The sequence below is a fragment of the Populus euphratica genome, unplaced genomic scaffold (assembly GCF_000495115.2).
Source record: "Populus euphratica unplaced genomic scaffold, PopEup_1.0 scaffold4.1, whole genome shotgun sequence".
NCBI lineage: Eukaryota > Viridiplantae > Streptophyta > Magnoliopsida > Malpighiales > Salicaceae > Populus > Populus euphratica.
In genome coordinates this window covers 1,984,368-1,999,066 of record NW_011499859.1, presented here as the reverse complement: position 1 = coordinate 1,999,066, position 14,699 = coordinate 1,984,368, and the positions used below count along the sequence as shown (strand labels likewise).

At 31.5% G+C, this 14,699-nt stretch overlaps 1 protein-coding gene across 2 annotated transcripts; it reads left to right on the top strand.

Moving 5' to 3' along the window:
- Positions 1–365: 365 nt before the first annotated feature.
- LOC105124341 (uncharacterized) lies at positions 366–2,241 on the top strand. Of its 2 annotated transcripts, none has more exons than XM_011024328.1 (6): positions 366–1,130; positions 1,223–1,337; positions 1,431–1,512; positions 1,600–1,651; positions 1,793–1,851; positions 1,943–2,241. In XM_011024328.1, exons 1-6 carry the CDS (start codon positions 759–761, stop codon positions 2,106–2,108), a joined length of 846 nt encoding a protein of 281 aa, XP_011022630.1. In that variant the 5' UTR covers positions 366–758; the 3' UTR covers positions 2,109–2,241. The 2 variants fall into 2 exon arrangements, with proteins under 2 accessions (XP_011022630.1, XP_011022629.1); XM_011024327.1 differs by having other exon boundaries at positions 369–1,130; positions 1,793–1,847.
- The last annotated feature ends 12,458 nt before the right edge of the window (positions 2,242–14,699 follow it).

Below are 14,699 nucleotides of genomic sequence, written 5' to 3'. Positions count from 1 at the left end.
GGAACCACCCCATTGCTGGCCTTGCACAAGGAACGTTGAGATATCTCTATTTTTTTAGGTAAACCCAGGGGCATATTGAATCAAAAACTGCAAAACAAGTGATCTTTTCCCTTCCCATTAACCACTTCTACTCAGATTAAAAATTAGGACCTTCAAATTGGAAAGGGTGGTAGCTCGTGCTGTAGGCTATTCCATTTATGTCTTGAGACACCTGAGTCATTCCTCGATTGTGTTATTGACCAGGTCTAAATTGTAATCATAGTGAAATACGAAAGTGGAAATTAAGTGATTCTGAATTAGAGGTATAAATGGAACTGAATGTTTAAGCTTGAAGAATTATGTTTTTGCAATGTTTTTCAGCTTCTTGCACAACTAACATCTCCATACATATATTCACTGTAAAGAAATTTGTCTTCCAACATTCCAAATGAAAGCATTCAGGTTTGATAGTCTGCCTTCAAATGGAATCTATTCCAAGAGAGGCCTCAAAAGGCTTAAACTACGTGAGCTGGGTGGGTGTTTTCGCAGCCCGAATTTATGTGGAAATTAGTCTTGGAGATTCTTCTCAAACTTTACGGGGCCAAGAGCTTCCTCGGCTCAAGCTTGCATCATCATGGGTAACACTTGGAGAACATTCTTTGAGTTCCTGCCAAGGCACAAAACATGCTACTTTATTCTTTGCTCGATTCTCTCATATTTGGTTCATTCTTATCATCCTTTCTACATTCAATATCACCATTTTCTTATGTGAATAGACAATGGCTGCTGCTGTCAATTTCCCTGGTCAGCTCCCACAGCAAACCATCTCCCTCAAAGGAGTGGCTGGACTCACTCTCGCCTCCTCTCCCTCTAAAAGGTCGTGTCAATTAATGCTGAGCAACGTGAAGATGGAACAAGTAGCATGTTTAAGAAAACAGGTAACTAACAAATCGTTCAACAAACGATGGGTCAACTTGGTTGTGTCAGCGGCTGCTGATTTCGACTTGAAATTGGGTTCTTCTCCGTCCAATATGATCAAGCAATTCTATACATGCATCAATGACAAGAAGCTGAAGGAACTAGATGGCTATATCTCGGAAGATTGTCACTTCGAAGACTGCTCCTTCCTTCAACCAATGCAAGGGAAAAGGGTCTCTTCTTATTCTTCATAGACTCCTTTTAAATCTAACAAATACATTTCTTGATTCTTACAATTAACACAGCCTATAATGTATCACTGAAGGAGGTTATGCATTTCTTTCGACAACTTACAGCAGGCATGGGCCAGAATATGAAGTTCATCATTGAACATGTATGTGAAGATGATGAAATGACAGCAGGGGTGAATTGGCACTTAGGTAAAAATTATAATCACCAGACATTGTCAAGCATTACGATGTATTTTGTTTCATAACAATTTAACAAATTGATGAGAATTCTCTACCATGCAGAATGGAAAACGATCCAGATACCCTTCACCAGAGGATGCAGCTTCTATGAATGTTCTCACAAAAACGACAGACTTATTATCAAGTAATGACCAAATTTAAAAACATATTTGGCCCCCAAGATCCATAAGAAAACAAGAGTCTCTCTAATAAGCACTATGCTTTGCTACAGGAAAGCTCTGGTTGTGATAGAATCACCCATCAAACCAGGAGGCATTGTTCTGGTAATCACCCAAAATAAAATTTTCTCAACATTTCCTAAATCTTTTAGGCCAAAGAACATTTTTTTTCTAACCAATTATATTACATGATTTAACAACTTTGTTTTCTTCTTAATGTGCTCTTTGTTCCATGTATGAATACAGACTCTGTTAACGAACGTGACTGCAATATTTGATGATTTCCCAAGAGCTGCAGAATGTAGGTGAAATTTTATTAAACCATAACAAAACTTCCATTAATATCAAACTCATAGCTAATAGCATTAAACTACACCTATGCTTTGTTTTCTGCAGGGTTGCTAAAGAGTCCTCATGTCATAATGCAGTTCTGTTCAAAAATTTACAGCAGGCTTTTGGCCCCTTTTGTCAACCCACTTCTTGCAAGCTACATCAGAACCTGGAAACTCATTGCAGGATTATTTGCTTTTGCACTAAACATAGTATTCCATTTTCTAAATAAGTATTTTGGATAGGATGCACTCACAAAAGTTTTTATATGCATAAACACCAACAGTAGAGATTGCAGCTTTACATCAACAGTCAATCATCATCGCCAGCATGGCTCGACCACATTTCAAACAACGAGAGAGCAATTAATGGTCCAAAAACAGGTGGTAATGGTGGAGGTCTGCTGAAGGCAACAATAGGATCCATCTTTTCATTCGGAACTAGCACTTTTTCCGCAGAAGCATTGCCCTCTTTTCTCTTCCGAGTTGAAGTGGCTACAGTACCTAGTTTTGTAGGGATGTGATTATCAGTAATAAAGGTTGTTAATTATATGATTGTCTTTTTCGTTACAGTTCAAATAAAAACAAGAATCGTTTCAAGGGATGAGATGTTACCCCATGATCCTGCCATAGGGCGGATCTGCTTGAATTTGTATTTTGCTGGCAATAATGCAGCTATTCCACGCATACGCTATGATTTTATGATCCTTTTAACAAGAAAATAAAACAAAATAAAATAAAATGGTTACTGCTAATTGTGAGAAATTTTATATTACTCGAATAATTAAATAGACGAATTGATGTAACGTGTCGGATATAATTCATCAAATTCCTTGCTTCTGCTTAAAACATAGGCATCAGTAGAGAGCACAGCACGTATCCACCAATGTAACAACTTTCAAGGATACAAAGATTTCAAGAATCACAATAATGATGATGATGATGGATAAACACTAAATCAAACCAAAGGCTAGAGATTTCGTAAACTCTAAATCAAACCAAAGGCTAGAGATTTCGCAAACAAAAATCCACATACAAGTTGTCATTCACTTTAACCATCTTCACAAAATAACCAACAATTTCAATAACTCCAAGATCCCGTTTTCAAGAAATCACCTAAATCCTAAAAATTAACCACATTTACATAGAAATCCCCATATCTCATCAAAGAAGATGTCTACCCTACTGCAAAAAACACAAGAAAGAGAATTATCCATACCTTTATTTGATGATATAATAAGATCTCTTGCAGTGCTGGCTTTACTTCCTATGGAGCAACAGAAGAAAGACACCCGGGAAAAATGGAGTTGATGTGGAGAGTGAGAGAACTTTCGGGAAAATTGAGGTTCCACGTGGCATGCGACGAATTTTGTTCCTTTTTTTTAAGGCGGGCTTTTCAGCCCAAGCCTTACATTGAATTTGGGATTGTGTTATATTTTCAACCTTTCGAGCTTGGGCCTCATCAAACCCCTCCTAGCTACCCTTTTAGGATAACGCTGATGGCTGTGGATCTTATGATGCCATGTTAAATCATCATAGTACCTGTTGATTGCTATGCTAGTGAATACTAGCTAGGGGTACCTGCGTAGGCTATTCTTTTTATTTATTAATACTGATATTTGAATTAAGTTATGTATATTTTGATTAATTTTAAAATTAATCAATATATAAATCTTTAATAATTTATAAAATTTAAATTGTTGATTTCTAAAGAGTAAATCTAAACTAATTTATATCATAAGAATATTCAATTACTTATCCCTAACCTTTCCTCTACCCTATCAATTTTAATTTTGAGAATATAGCCCAATAGAAGCATAGAATATTACAATTTAGTATATTAAAAAAAAACCCTCCATTTATTTTTGATGTAAATAAAAGGTAAAGATTAAATTAATAAAAAAAAACTAACAGATTATAATACAATAAAAAATATCTAGTTTAATTTTTTTATTACATTTAGAAATAACAATATTTACTAAATATTATATTTTTAAAGACCGACAAAATAATAATATATTATATTATAAGATTTTTTTCCAACAGTATTATTCAGTTGAATTGTTGTATCTAGTGTGATAATTGCCAAATTGATCGAATAGTCTAAAGTCTAATAAAAGCAGAGTAAAGGTATTTAATGGGCTGTTACTCAATAATTTGTCGCGGCAAGAAGAGCATAAAAGGTCGCCGAAACTTCCGTGTTTTATGATATTAATGGCAACGCCACTCTGCTGTTGGCGACAAGTCAATAGTCTAGTGAATATGGGATCCTTTTCGTTGCTCCGTTTTCCACTCAAGAACATAAATTTCATCAGTATAGAATAGTGACAGAAAATCCTGAATATATACGGTAGCATAAGATGAGAAACTCATATGCTTTGGTTCTCTCGACAAAACTACTTATTTCCTTTCAATCTATACCTAATATATAGTCTTTTTATTTTTCCTTTTGAGCGCATATGGAGTTTTGTCTATTTTTTTTAAAAAAATTCATACTAGGAAGTCTAAGTTCTAGCATAACCGGGAGCGGAGCTCGGACTGAAAGATAAATGGGAAAGATAAAGCTTTTTTGTTTTTAAAAAACCGGGGGCAAACATTTAAAAATAAAAGAATAAACCAGTAAAATTAAACAGAGTAGAATGAATGTTTTTTAAAATAATTTCTCTCCTTCTTCTCTATGTAACTCCGCCTTGACCATAATTAACCTCTCTTTAAAGGGTTTTTTCAATCAGAAAATATAGAAAAAGAATATGAGTATATTCATGAGCTTGCGTATAATTGATTTTTACATCACCTTTCCTTCAAGAACGCTCAAGTTTAAATTTCTTATATATATATATAAAATAAAAGATAGAATCAAATTTCTTATATATATATATATAAAATAAAAGATAGAAAAGATGAGCGTGTTCAATCATTGAATATATAAAAAAAATTTAAAGGAAAAGGTAGATGGTATGCTGCCATTTGAAGTGATTAATTTGATGCTATCTTTTGTTTTCATTTTTCTTTTTATGAACACAAGATGGTTTTCCTTTTATTAATAAAAAAAAAACTAGCAGAATCTTATTATTACAACAATCAAAGAATCAAGAACCCTACAATAAAGATTGACATTTGTGTGTATGTACATGGATGATGTAATGCTCGGTGAGAAGATGTTTGGACAACAACACATTAAAAAGACTAAATACATGGTAAAACTATAGAGGACATAATTTTAATTGATAATAAATCGAGTGGTTACGGGATTCAATTTAATTTGAATTACAAATTTGCAAGAAAAAATAATAAAATATTTGTCCAAAATAATTGCGGAAATACTTAGAAGTGAAGAAACCTACGGAAAAAAAAATCAATGGAGGCGAAATCAGTTGCTCTAATAATATAAGCTTAATAACTCCAAAACATTTCCTCTTCTGTCTTACCTAGAACTTAATTTCCTTTTATCAATAAAGGAGCATCACTAATCCTTCCTATTTTAGAAATGTGATGGGCCTGATAGCAAGTGAGTGGGAAAAAGGAGAAATAATTGTATAAATATCTAGGAAGCATCTATACCTCTCTTTCATCAATGACTGAGCTTTCAACGTTATAAGCAAATAATAATAAAAAAACCTCTTAACCTCTACAATTAGGAGTTGTTAATTACTGAAACAAGACCACCCTGTTGGGTCCTTCAGGCATCAGCACTAGGGATCCTTGTAACCACCACATATTTGATTGAATTGGATACTTCAGATCTAAACGAAGTTTCAGTGATACGCTTCATCATTCAGGATTAGGAAACGCCACAAGGAGTTCACATAATGTCGAAAAAGAAACATAAAAGCTTATGGAGGGATTGCCATTCTGTTTGCTAAGCTATCTTTGAAGATAAAGTTTAAACCATCGGCTATCCTGTATTTAGATGAAGGGACTCACCTAAAACTCCACTTTAATTAGTTGGCGAATATTGTCAACCGGGATTATAATGATACACTACTACAATGATAAGATCAAGTGGGCCAAGCATGTATATTGTGGAGTTTTATTATTGTTGAATCTCACATGATTCTCACACCTGATATCACGGTGAGATTAAAAAGAATGAATAAGAAGTCCCAATCTAATTTATAATACCTGGAAATATTAACTAATATATAAAATTTCTTAAACAAGAAGCTGGTTATATTAAAAAACAAAAAAAAAAACTCATCATCCTTAAATATTCTATCTAAAATAAATTACTTCAATATTCTAAATTTATGATGAGATGATATACCTATTAGGTCTTTCTAATTATTCACCAATACTAAATATGTTTCTTTTTTTTAAATGATTTGGGATTAGAGCCTGGTCTAAAGGCCCAATCCTCACTTTTTGAGATACAAGCATCAGATCTAAGAAGATGATGAGTATTAAATTGGACTTTTAAGCCAATTTTCTTTATTATATCTCGAATTGGACCAGATTGAGATTACAAGTTAATTGAGCTGTAGAGATTTTGGTTCTAGTTAATAAAAATTATCATATTAGAATTTCAGGTTAATCGAATTGTAGATAGAAATTTTGATTTTGGTTAAAGGTAATTTTCAAATTAGAATTTCAGGTTAATCTAGCTATATACAAAGATTTTTATTCTAGTTAAATGGAATTGCTAGATTGAAATTTTAGTTTAAACGAGTTGTAAATAAATTTTGATTATAGTTAAAGGCAATTGTTAGATTGTAATTTCAGGTTAACCGAGTTATAAATATAGATTTTAGTTTTGGTTAAAGAAAATCATGAGATTGAGATTTCAGGTTAATCGAGTTGTAGACAGATTTTGATTTTGGTTAATTAAATGGAATCACCAGATTGAGATTTTAGGATAACTAAGCTATAACATAAAATTTTTTGTTCTAAGGGAACTATTGAGATGTGGAATTTCAAGTTAATCCTGCAATCAAGAAATACTAAGAAATTCAACTTTGTAATTAGGAAGCACCAAGTTTTCAAACCTTGTAATCAGAAGGTATTAAAGATTAAGGTTCTGGTTAAAGAAAATCATCAAATTGAGATTTCAAGTTAACTAAGTTGTAAACAATTTGATTATAGTTTTGGTTGAAAGGGATTGATGCAAAGACATAGTTTCATATCAACCAATATAAAAGCTGCAAGAAGATTAGTTTTGAAGAACAATTTGTTTATCTTTATAAACTTACTATACAAAACACTTAACAAGTCTTTGCTCAGAAAATGTTGTAAAGGCTCATTAAGTATTGTAAAGAGGAGACATTTATTACTACCCATTTTAGGGTCTTATATAAACAAAAAAGAAAAACCAAAAAAATAAAAAAAAGAGAAAAAAAAATATTGGAAAAAAATAAAAAATATACATCAACGAGAAGAGTATATTAGAATGCCTAGGAAATCACTGAAAATTGGTCGAGGAAGATCAAATATACAAGATAAAAAAATTTAACAATGTATTTTTGATTGATGAAATCCCTATTGGCAAAAAAACAATTAATTTGAGGAGGAAAATTAAAAAAATTGGATGTTTAAGAACTCAATTAGAATTTTTTAAGGTTTATTTGAATTTATTAAGGGCTTAATTATAAACAAAATTAATTTTTAAAATCAATTTAGGTTTTAATTAGAAGAAATTAAAGTCTGGGTGTTGAATTGTAATTTATAGGAGTTAATTTGGTCAAATCATGGGCTTAATTGCATAAATATTGAAGTTTGATGGATAATTAGGGACTTAATTGAAGAAATCCAAAACCAATAACCAAACTGGAAAAGGCGTGTGAATATAAAAGATGAAATTGACCAAATTAAGGGTAAAATTGAATAAATTAGAAGTATGCTAGTCAATTGAGGGTCAAAATGCATAAACTTAGGACCAAAACTAAAAAGAAAAAATCAGTGAACTTAGAGGCTGACAATTGAGTTTAATGAGAGTTAAATTGCATGCAATTAAAAATATTTTATGTAAATTAAGGGTGCATGTGCCACATTTGAAAAAGCATAGACTAAATTAAAACTTTGCCAAATCTCAAATTAAAGACTAACTTTTAAGGTTTTAACCCAAACAATGAATCATTTAGGATTCAGCCTCTATTTATTTTCTTTCTAGATAGTTTATTATGATTTAAACTATGATTAGGTTGACACCTTTTAAGAACTCGTTTTGAAGTTTTAGACTTTCAAATAACATGAGGTTTTTCTGCAAATGGAATATGAATATCCCCTCTACAACCTATTTATGTGAAATTAAATGTTTACATCTCAATTTCTCCAAAAAATTTCCTAACATCTTGTCCTTAATTACCATAATTCAAAAACAACTTTAATGTATGAATATGGAGTTACAAACATCCAAATTACACAAGGTTAGATCTCAATGAAAGGTGTGCATCCCTTGTACCAATTTCAGGTTATCTTAGGCGACGATAATCTCAAAATTACTTTAGAAAAGCCTCGAAAGTAGGCAACCAAAAAAGCTTTGATAGTGTTGGTTGATCGAGTTGGCAACTTCAAACACATGAATATGGAGCTATAAACCTTCAAATGGAGTAAGTTTGGATTTAAATGAAAGGAGTGCATCTTCTTTATCAACTTTAGTTGGTCTTAAGCAATGATGACATCATAATTGCTTTGACAAAGTCTCGAAAATAAGCAACTCAGTTAGCTACGATAATGCAATTATCTTACAAAAATCAATTTGGTTTTTGCGTATTCACAAATAAAAGCTCCCCAATGGGTCCTTATCAAGGATTTACAGCACTCCTTTCAAAATCAAGTGGTCAAAATGGATTTAACACCTCTCAAAACGCTATAAATACCCTCCTCAAGCATGTTAAGGGGTGGACATAAAAAAAAAGAAAATAAAAAAAGAAAAAGATAAGAAAAAAGAGAGTGATAACATTAAGAAATATAAGATTAGAGATCCAAGAGTAAAAAACCAAGTTTTCTTAAGTTTTGTAAGTTTGTGAGAGACAAAACTTTCCAAAGAAAAGCCAAGAGAAAATAGCTTGTTCTAGGTATACATTACAAACCTAAAAGTAGGTTCTTTGTGGCTTGTTTTATATTTATGCTAACAAGCCATGTTGTATTCACCTCTTTGTTGCTATGTTTTTTTTTAAATTATTTAATGATGTTATTTTAAAGTTTTTGATATAGAAAGTTATTATTTTAAATTTTTTTTTAAGTTATAATGTTGTGTGGACTTGTGTTTGACTTAAACTATGCATGCTAATGCAAAAGTGTTTACTTTGGGTTTGCTAGGCCTGTTTAAGCATTAAATAAGTTCAGAAATCTAATTTTAAATTTATATTGCATGAGCATATAGATTGTTTTAATTGATAGTTTTTGGATATGGTATCTCAAGCTTAATTTTAATGCTTTATTGTTTTTTTTTAGTGTTTTAGATTCAAATATATTTATGTATGTTAGTATGACCTGTTAGGATAAATAAAGCATGCTTTAAAAGCTAAAAATACCCATTTATGGGCTTACAAGTGGCTGCCTTTACCAGGTTTTTTTGTTGGATTCTAGGTAAATGTTTTTGGTATTCTTAGGGAGAACATTATCATAGATTCTTGATTTGGACCAGTTTTGGTCTATTTCTTAGCATTAGACACTTCTTCGGACTTGATTAGTCAATAATCTATGATTTATTTGTATTAATAACATGTTTTAATAATTTTTAATTTTAAGGTTTTGTTTTGGTACTGAAACCTATTTTGGCCAAATCATGTTGATTTATTGATAATCAAAGTAAATAAATGCTAGATTATTGATCCTTGCATGATTCCTAACATGCCTATACCCTTAGTTTATCCATATCATGTCTGATTTGGGTTCTACATTTGCTAGGTTTGACTTTACATGTTCTTCATGTTCTTCCCAAGAACATTGTTTTAGCTACATAATTATGACTTGTTTTATGTCATTTATTTGCCTAGAACCCTTCCATATGCATGATTAATAAATAATCTAGTGTTTATTTGCATCAACAACACAATTTCAATGGCATTTAATCTAAAGGTTTCGGTAAACCGAAACTCGTTTTGACAAAATCATGATGTTTAAGTGAACATTTAAGTGGTTGGATGCTAGATTATTGATAATTGCATGATTTTCAACATGCATGCTCTTTTGTTTTGACCAAATCTAGTCTGATTTGGAATCTATATTGCGGGGTTTCATTCGAGTTCATGTTGATGTTCTTCGTGTTTTTTATTTTTTTGGTGTTTAATCCATTTTGTTTAAAAAATTTTAATTTGTTTTTGGATTTTGGTTTTGTTTTGGGGTTGTTTTCGGGCCAAACTAAGTTTTTTTAGATCGATTTATGGCTAGACCAAAAAATTCCAAGTCAACTCGATCAAATTTTTTTCCTTTCATATGGCCAAAAATCCTAAAAAAAATTAATATGAGTATTTATTTTAAAAAAATATAAAATGCTACTGTATAGATTTTACAATAAATTTGTAAAATTCCAAAGGATTTTGACCTACATTTCAAAATACCAACACACACACACACACACACACACACACACACACACACACACGTGTGTGTGTATGCGCGCGCGCGCTCGTGAGATTATGAACTTGTAATATACATTTCTAATATTAACTCGTGAGATTACGAACTTGTAATATACATTTCTAATATTAAATAAAAAAATAATTTATTTTTATTTTATTTTTTATTGGCATAAGAACAATTATGTTTTTTCACCTAATAAAATAAAAATTTTCTTATTGAGGAAGATTTTTTTCAACTTTAAACAGACCAACAATTAGAAAACACAACATTTTTTTAGTTTATATCAGACAAATAAATAATGCAGCTTATCTCAAGTAGAGTGTGTTAGGGGGTGCTAATACATTTTTTTTATACAATTAGTCTTTTTACCCAAATTCTAAAACTAGTTTGGATTTCTAATAATCAAAATAATAGATGATGACTTTAATTTTTTTTATTGATAAAAAACAAGAATTTCTTGTTTTTTCCTTCAACATCATCCCCACCTATCCTGATTTAGGAGGATGATTGTTATGATACTGTACACTTACGACAATAATTATTATCTTTTATATTATATAACTAGTTCTTTTTTTTTAAAAATCAGATAGGGTTTTTAGTTATTATAAAACTAAATAATAATTTTTTTTTCGTTTTGATACCAGAATATATTTTGTTATGACTTGATTTAGATGTCTTTTCAAGAATACATAACAAGAAATAAAAAATTGTTTTAAATGAGAAGATTTTGATGAAAAAAATTGAATGATGAATATATTAAAAATATGGATAAACTACAGGTTATAAAAAGTACAACGATAGATTTTTTTGCAAGAAAATTTTCTGGTAACTAGTGTTAGGAGTTAGACTCAAGAAAGGCAATAGCTTCACAGAAGGTAGTTCTGAGTTTTGACAGATTGTAAGCAAAACATCCCTCAGATATATTATCATTTGAAAGAATCTATCCAGCGTGCCTTTTTAGACAGACAATTATTCATTGCCATTGCAAGCTCAATCTAACCCCACCTCTGATGCTGATCACATATATTTTCCGACTATAGACATCATAATGGTTTGTTCCATTTCTTACTGCTAAAGTTGAAACACATACAGACACCTAGTTGCTGACTAGACACTGATATTGTGTAGAGGATGGCCGGACGCTCCACATCTGCAGTTCTCTGGGACCTGAGTTGAAAGCTACTGCCTTCAATCATTTTGATTTGAATGTGACATGTATAGATATAATTACTCGTTAAAATGCCTTTGAGAGCCTAAGATGCCATAAATCCCGTTAGAGATTGCTAGGAGGTTAATGACATTGGAGGTGAATGTGGTTTTAATTACGTCTATCACATTAAACTCTGTGATGATTTTAGAAAGGATAATTAGGTACGGTCCTGACATTTTTAATTTTGACCAGTATTAATATCCCTTTCTCTAATTCCGTTGGCATTTTTCTGTTCAATTCAAACTTCTAACAAAGTTTGATCGTTAACTTTAATGAAAATTAATAACAAAATCGGAGGAAGAAATTAACTTTATCACAAACTCAAAAAATATATGGGGATCTGCTTAACATTTTTGTTTTTTGGGGTAAGCCAGGATCTATTAACAACTAAAACTCCTCCTAAAAGTGAGAAATCCACTATATACTACAACACTAGAATATGTAATCGTCTGAAAAAAATAAAAAATACCAGACCCAACTTGATAGAAATCGAAATCATCATCACCTTCGCCTCCATTAAATCAGAGATCACTTGTTAAGGATCTTATGCTACGATAATTATTCTCCTCTAAGCCAAAATCAGGTGTGCAAATTAAACCATTTTGTTCAATGGATTACCCTGGCCCTACGAGCTCCCTTCCAACCGGAAGATGTCCATCTGAATTTAAGCTAGTTTACTTGTTTCTTTTCGCATCTTTACTTGTTTCTTTTCCCACCTTTGTTTTCATTGAGGAGTACAAGCCATTGATGGGTCCAATTTGCAACACGAGGCCAACCGAAAGCTATTATTTCTCTCTATCTTTTCCTGATAAAAAGTCACCCATTATCTCTATTTAACCCTACTTAAAGCTCATAAATTAGTGTGTGGTTTAGGCCCAAGCCACCTGAGCCTGTCGAGACTGGTGACACTTGAAACATGGTTCACGGTTACTCTCAAAGATTTATATTTTTGTACTTTTCATAGTGAGGTATCATCACCCTTTTGGACGATAAATTCAATTGCTTGATTAGACGTGACCAGTTGCATGACCGATAAGTTTCGGCTTAGATGCCACAAAATCCAGTAAAATGGGCCCAATGATAACTATGAATTAAGGCATAATCCGTGTGATTAGTGATATTACTTAGTGACGGGTTATGCTGCTAATCTCAAATTATGGTTGACATTGTTTCTATCTAGAAGATCGAGCCCACCAGATTTTGACAACTAACCTACTTATTCCGTCTACTTTGCTAAGCAGCGTTACCATATGACACATACACGCACTTTCCACATACAATTCTGTGCATTTTGGGGGCTCTGACATGCCTTAATTAATTAGCAGTCAAGCCTAAGATGCAAGGTTTTGTTTTAAATCCTGGTAATTAAGAAGAAAGTGTATCTTTTGACAAGCAGGTCGAATTGGGTAGTGAAAAATAAAAAAATTCGTTAATTTCATAGTTTGGGTGTGAAATGATATGTTTTTGACCTGATCATATAAGTGAATTAAGTCACTAAGAAATAAAAATTCAAAAATATATACCGTCTGAAAAAAAGAGGGTGTGTTTCGCATTCCTAGAGCTGATTAACTTGATATATATCTGTATTTTTTGCGTCTACTTTTGTAACATTTTCACTAGCAACCCTATCACTACAGATGCTGCAAGACTGAGTTGGGTAAACGCGTGGAGCATTATGCTGCAGTTTATTAATCTTAACGGAATTCATAGCTAGTGGAGTCATGAATATTGAAGAAATATGAACATTTTTTTTTTCAATCAGAGTCCGAGACGCAAAAGAGAAGAAATACTTCGAAGCCTGCCTGACATTAGTATGCATAAATTATGTTCCGCCAGCTTCTTTCTGAAACTTGGAATTTGAAGTACAATTTTGGAGACCGAAATAAAAAATTTCCTTTGATATTGCAGTAGCAAGTTCCATTTATATATATTTATTTTCGAGGGAACTAATGCCATACACAAAGTCCATGTGAAATAAAATAGTTTGCTTACACGTTCTCATCAATTTTGAAGAAATAATTTCTTTTGTTGTACACTTCATCCACTAATTGGTGCCTGTCTGTAGCTAAGGTTTGGAGATGCTTTTCAAGCTTCAAATACACCAAATGCCGATCATAGGTGTTTGGTTTTCCTCTGTTTGAGTTTTTTGCCCGCAACTAAGCTAAAAAAGCCAAAGAAAACAAAAGCTTGTTTTTTCTATATTATATGCAACTTCTATTTCAACAGTTTTTTTAATCAGAAATATTTTTTTTATTAGCCACCATTATAGCCACAGAACTATTATATATATATATATAGAACACAATCCGATGCACGGTTAAACAAGGATCCCTTCTTTGGATCAATCTCTTGCTTCGAAGATCGTCATTGAGCTGCTGCTCTACATTCTAGTGCAAAAGATCACTACATTATATGAAGAACATTGAGAATGCGTTGCTGTACTTGTACATGTAGGTTTATATACATGACCAACTAATTATTTGTTAATTATAATTTTTTTCTTAAGGTAAATGATTTAATATGTTAGGCATCCTTATCATTTTAATTGTGATTATTATGTTCTTAAATAGTATTCAGTTCTCTAATATGGTATTCTGTCAAGTTTTTCATCTAAATTGAAAGAACTATATTTCTTATAACAAAAATTAATGCCTTGTAGTTATACAAGGATATGATAGAAAATAGTTTATGATCATCCACAAATTTAAATACATTAAAAAAAAACTCAAAATTACTAAATCATACTTTTATGTCAAGACCTCAAGATTATAGAATGCGTTACTGTACTTGTATATGTAGGTTTATACATGACCAACTTATTTGTTAATTATAATTTTTTCTTAAGGTAAATGATTTAATATGTTCTTATATAATTAGGCATCCTTATCATTTTAATTGTGTTTATCATGTTCTAAAATAGTATTCAGTTCTCTAATATGGTATTCTGTCAAGTTTTTCATCTAAATTGAAAGAACTATATTTCTTATAACAAAAATTAATGCCTTGTAGTTATACAAGGATATGATAGAAAATAGTTTATGATCACCCACAGATTTAAATACATTAAAAAAAACTCAAAATTACTAAATCATTA

Bases quoted from the DNA above. Each gene is read 5' to 3' on its own strand.
- LOC105124341 (XM_011024327.1), top strand. From the start codon at position 759: ATGGCTGCTGCTGTCAATTTCCCTGGTCAGCTCCCACAGCAAACCATC. The intron at 1,131-1,222 runs GTCTCTTCTTAT...GTATCACTGAAG, and splicing joins AACCAATGCAAGGGAAAAGG to GAGGTTATGCATTTCTTTCG. The intron at 1,848-1,942 runs GTAGGTGAAATT...TGTTTTCTGCAG, and splicing joins TTTCCCAAGAGCTGCAGAAT to GGTTGCTAAAGAGTCCTCAT.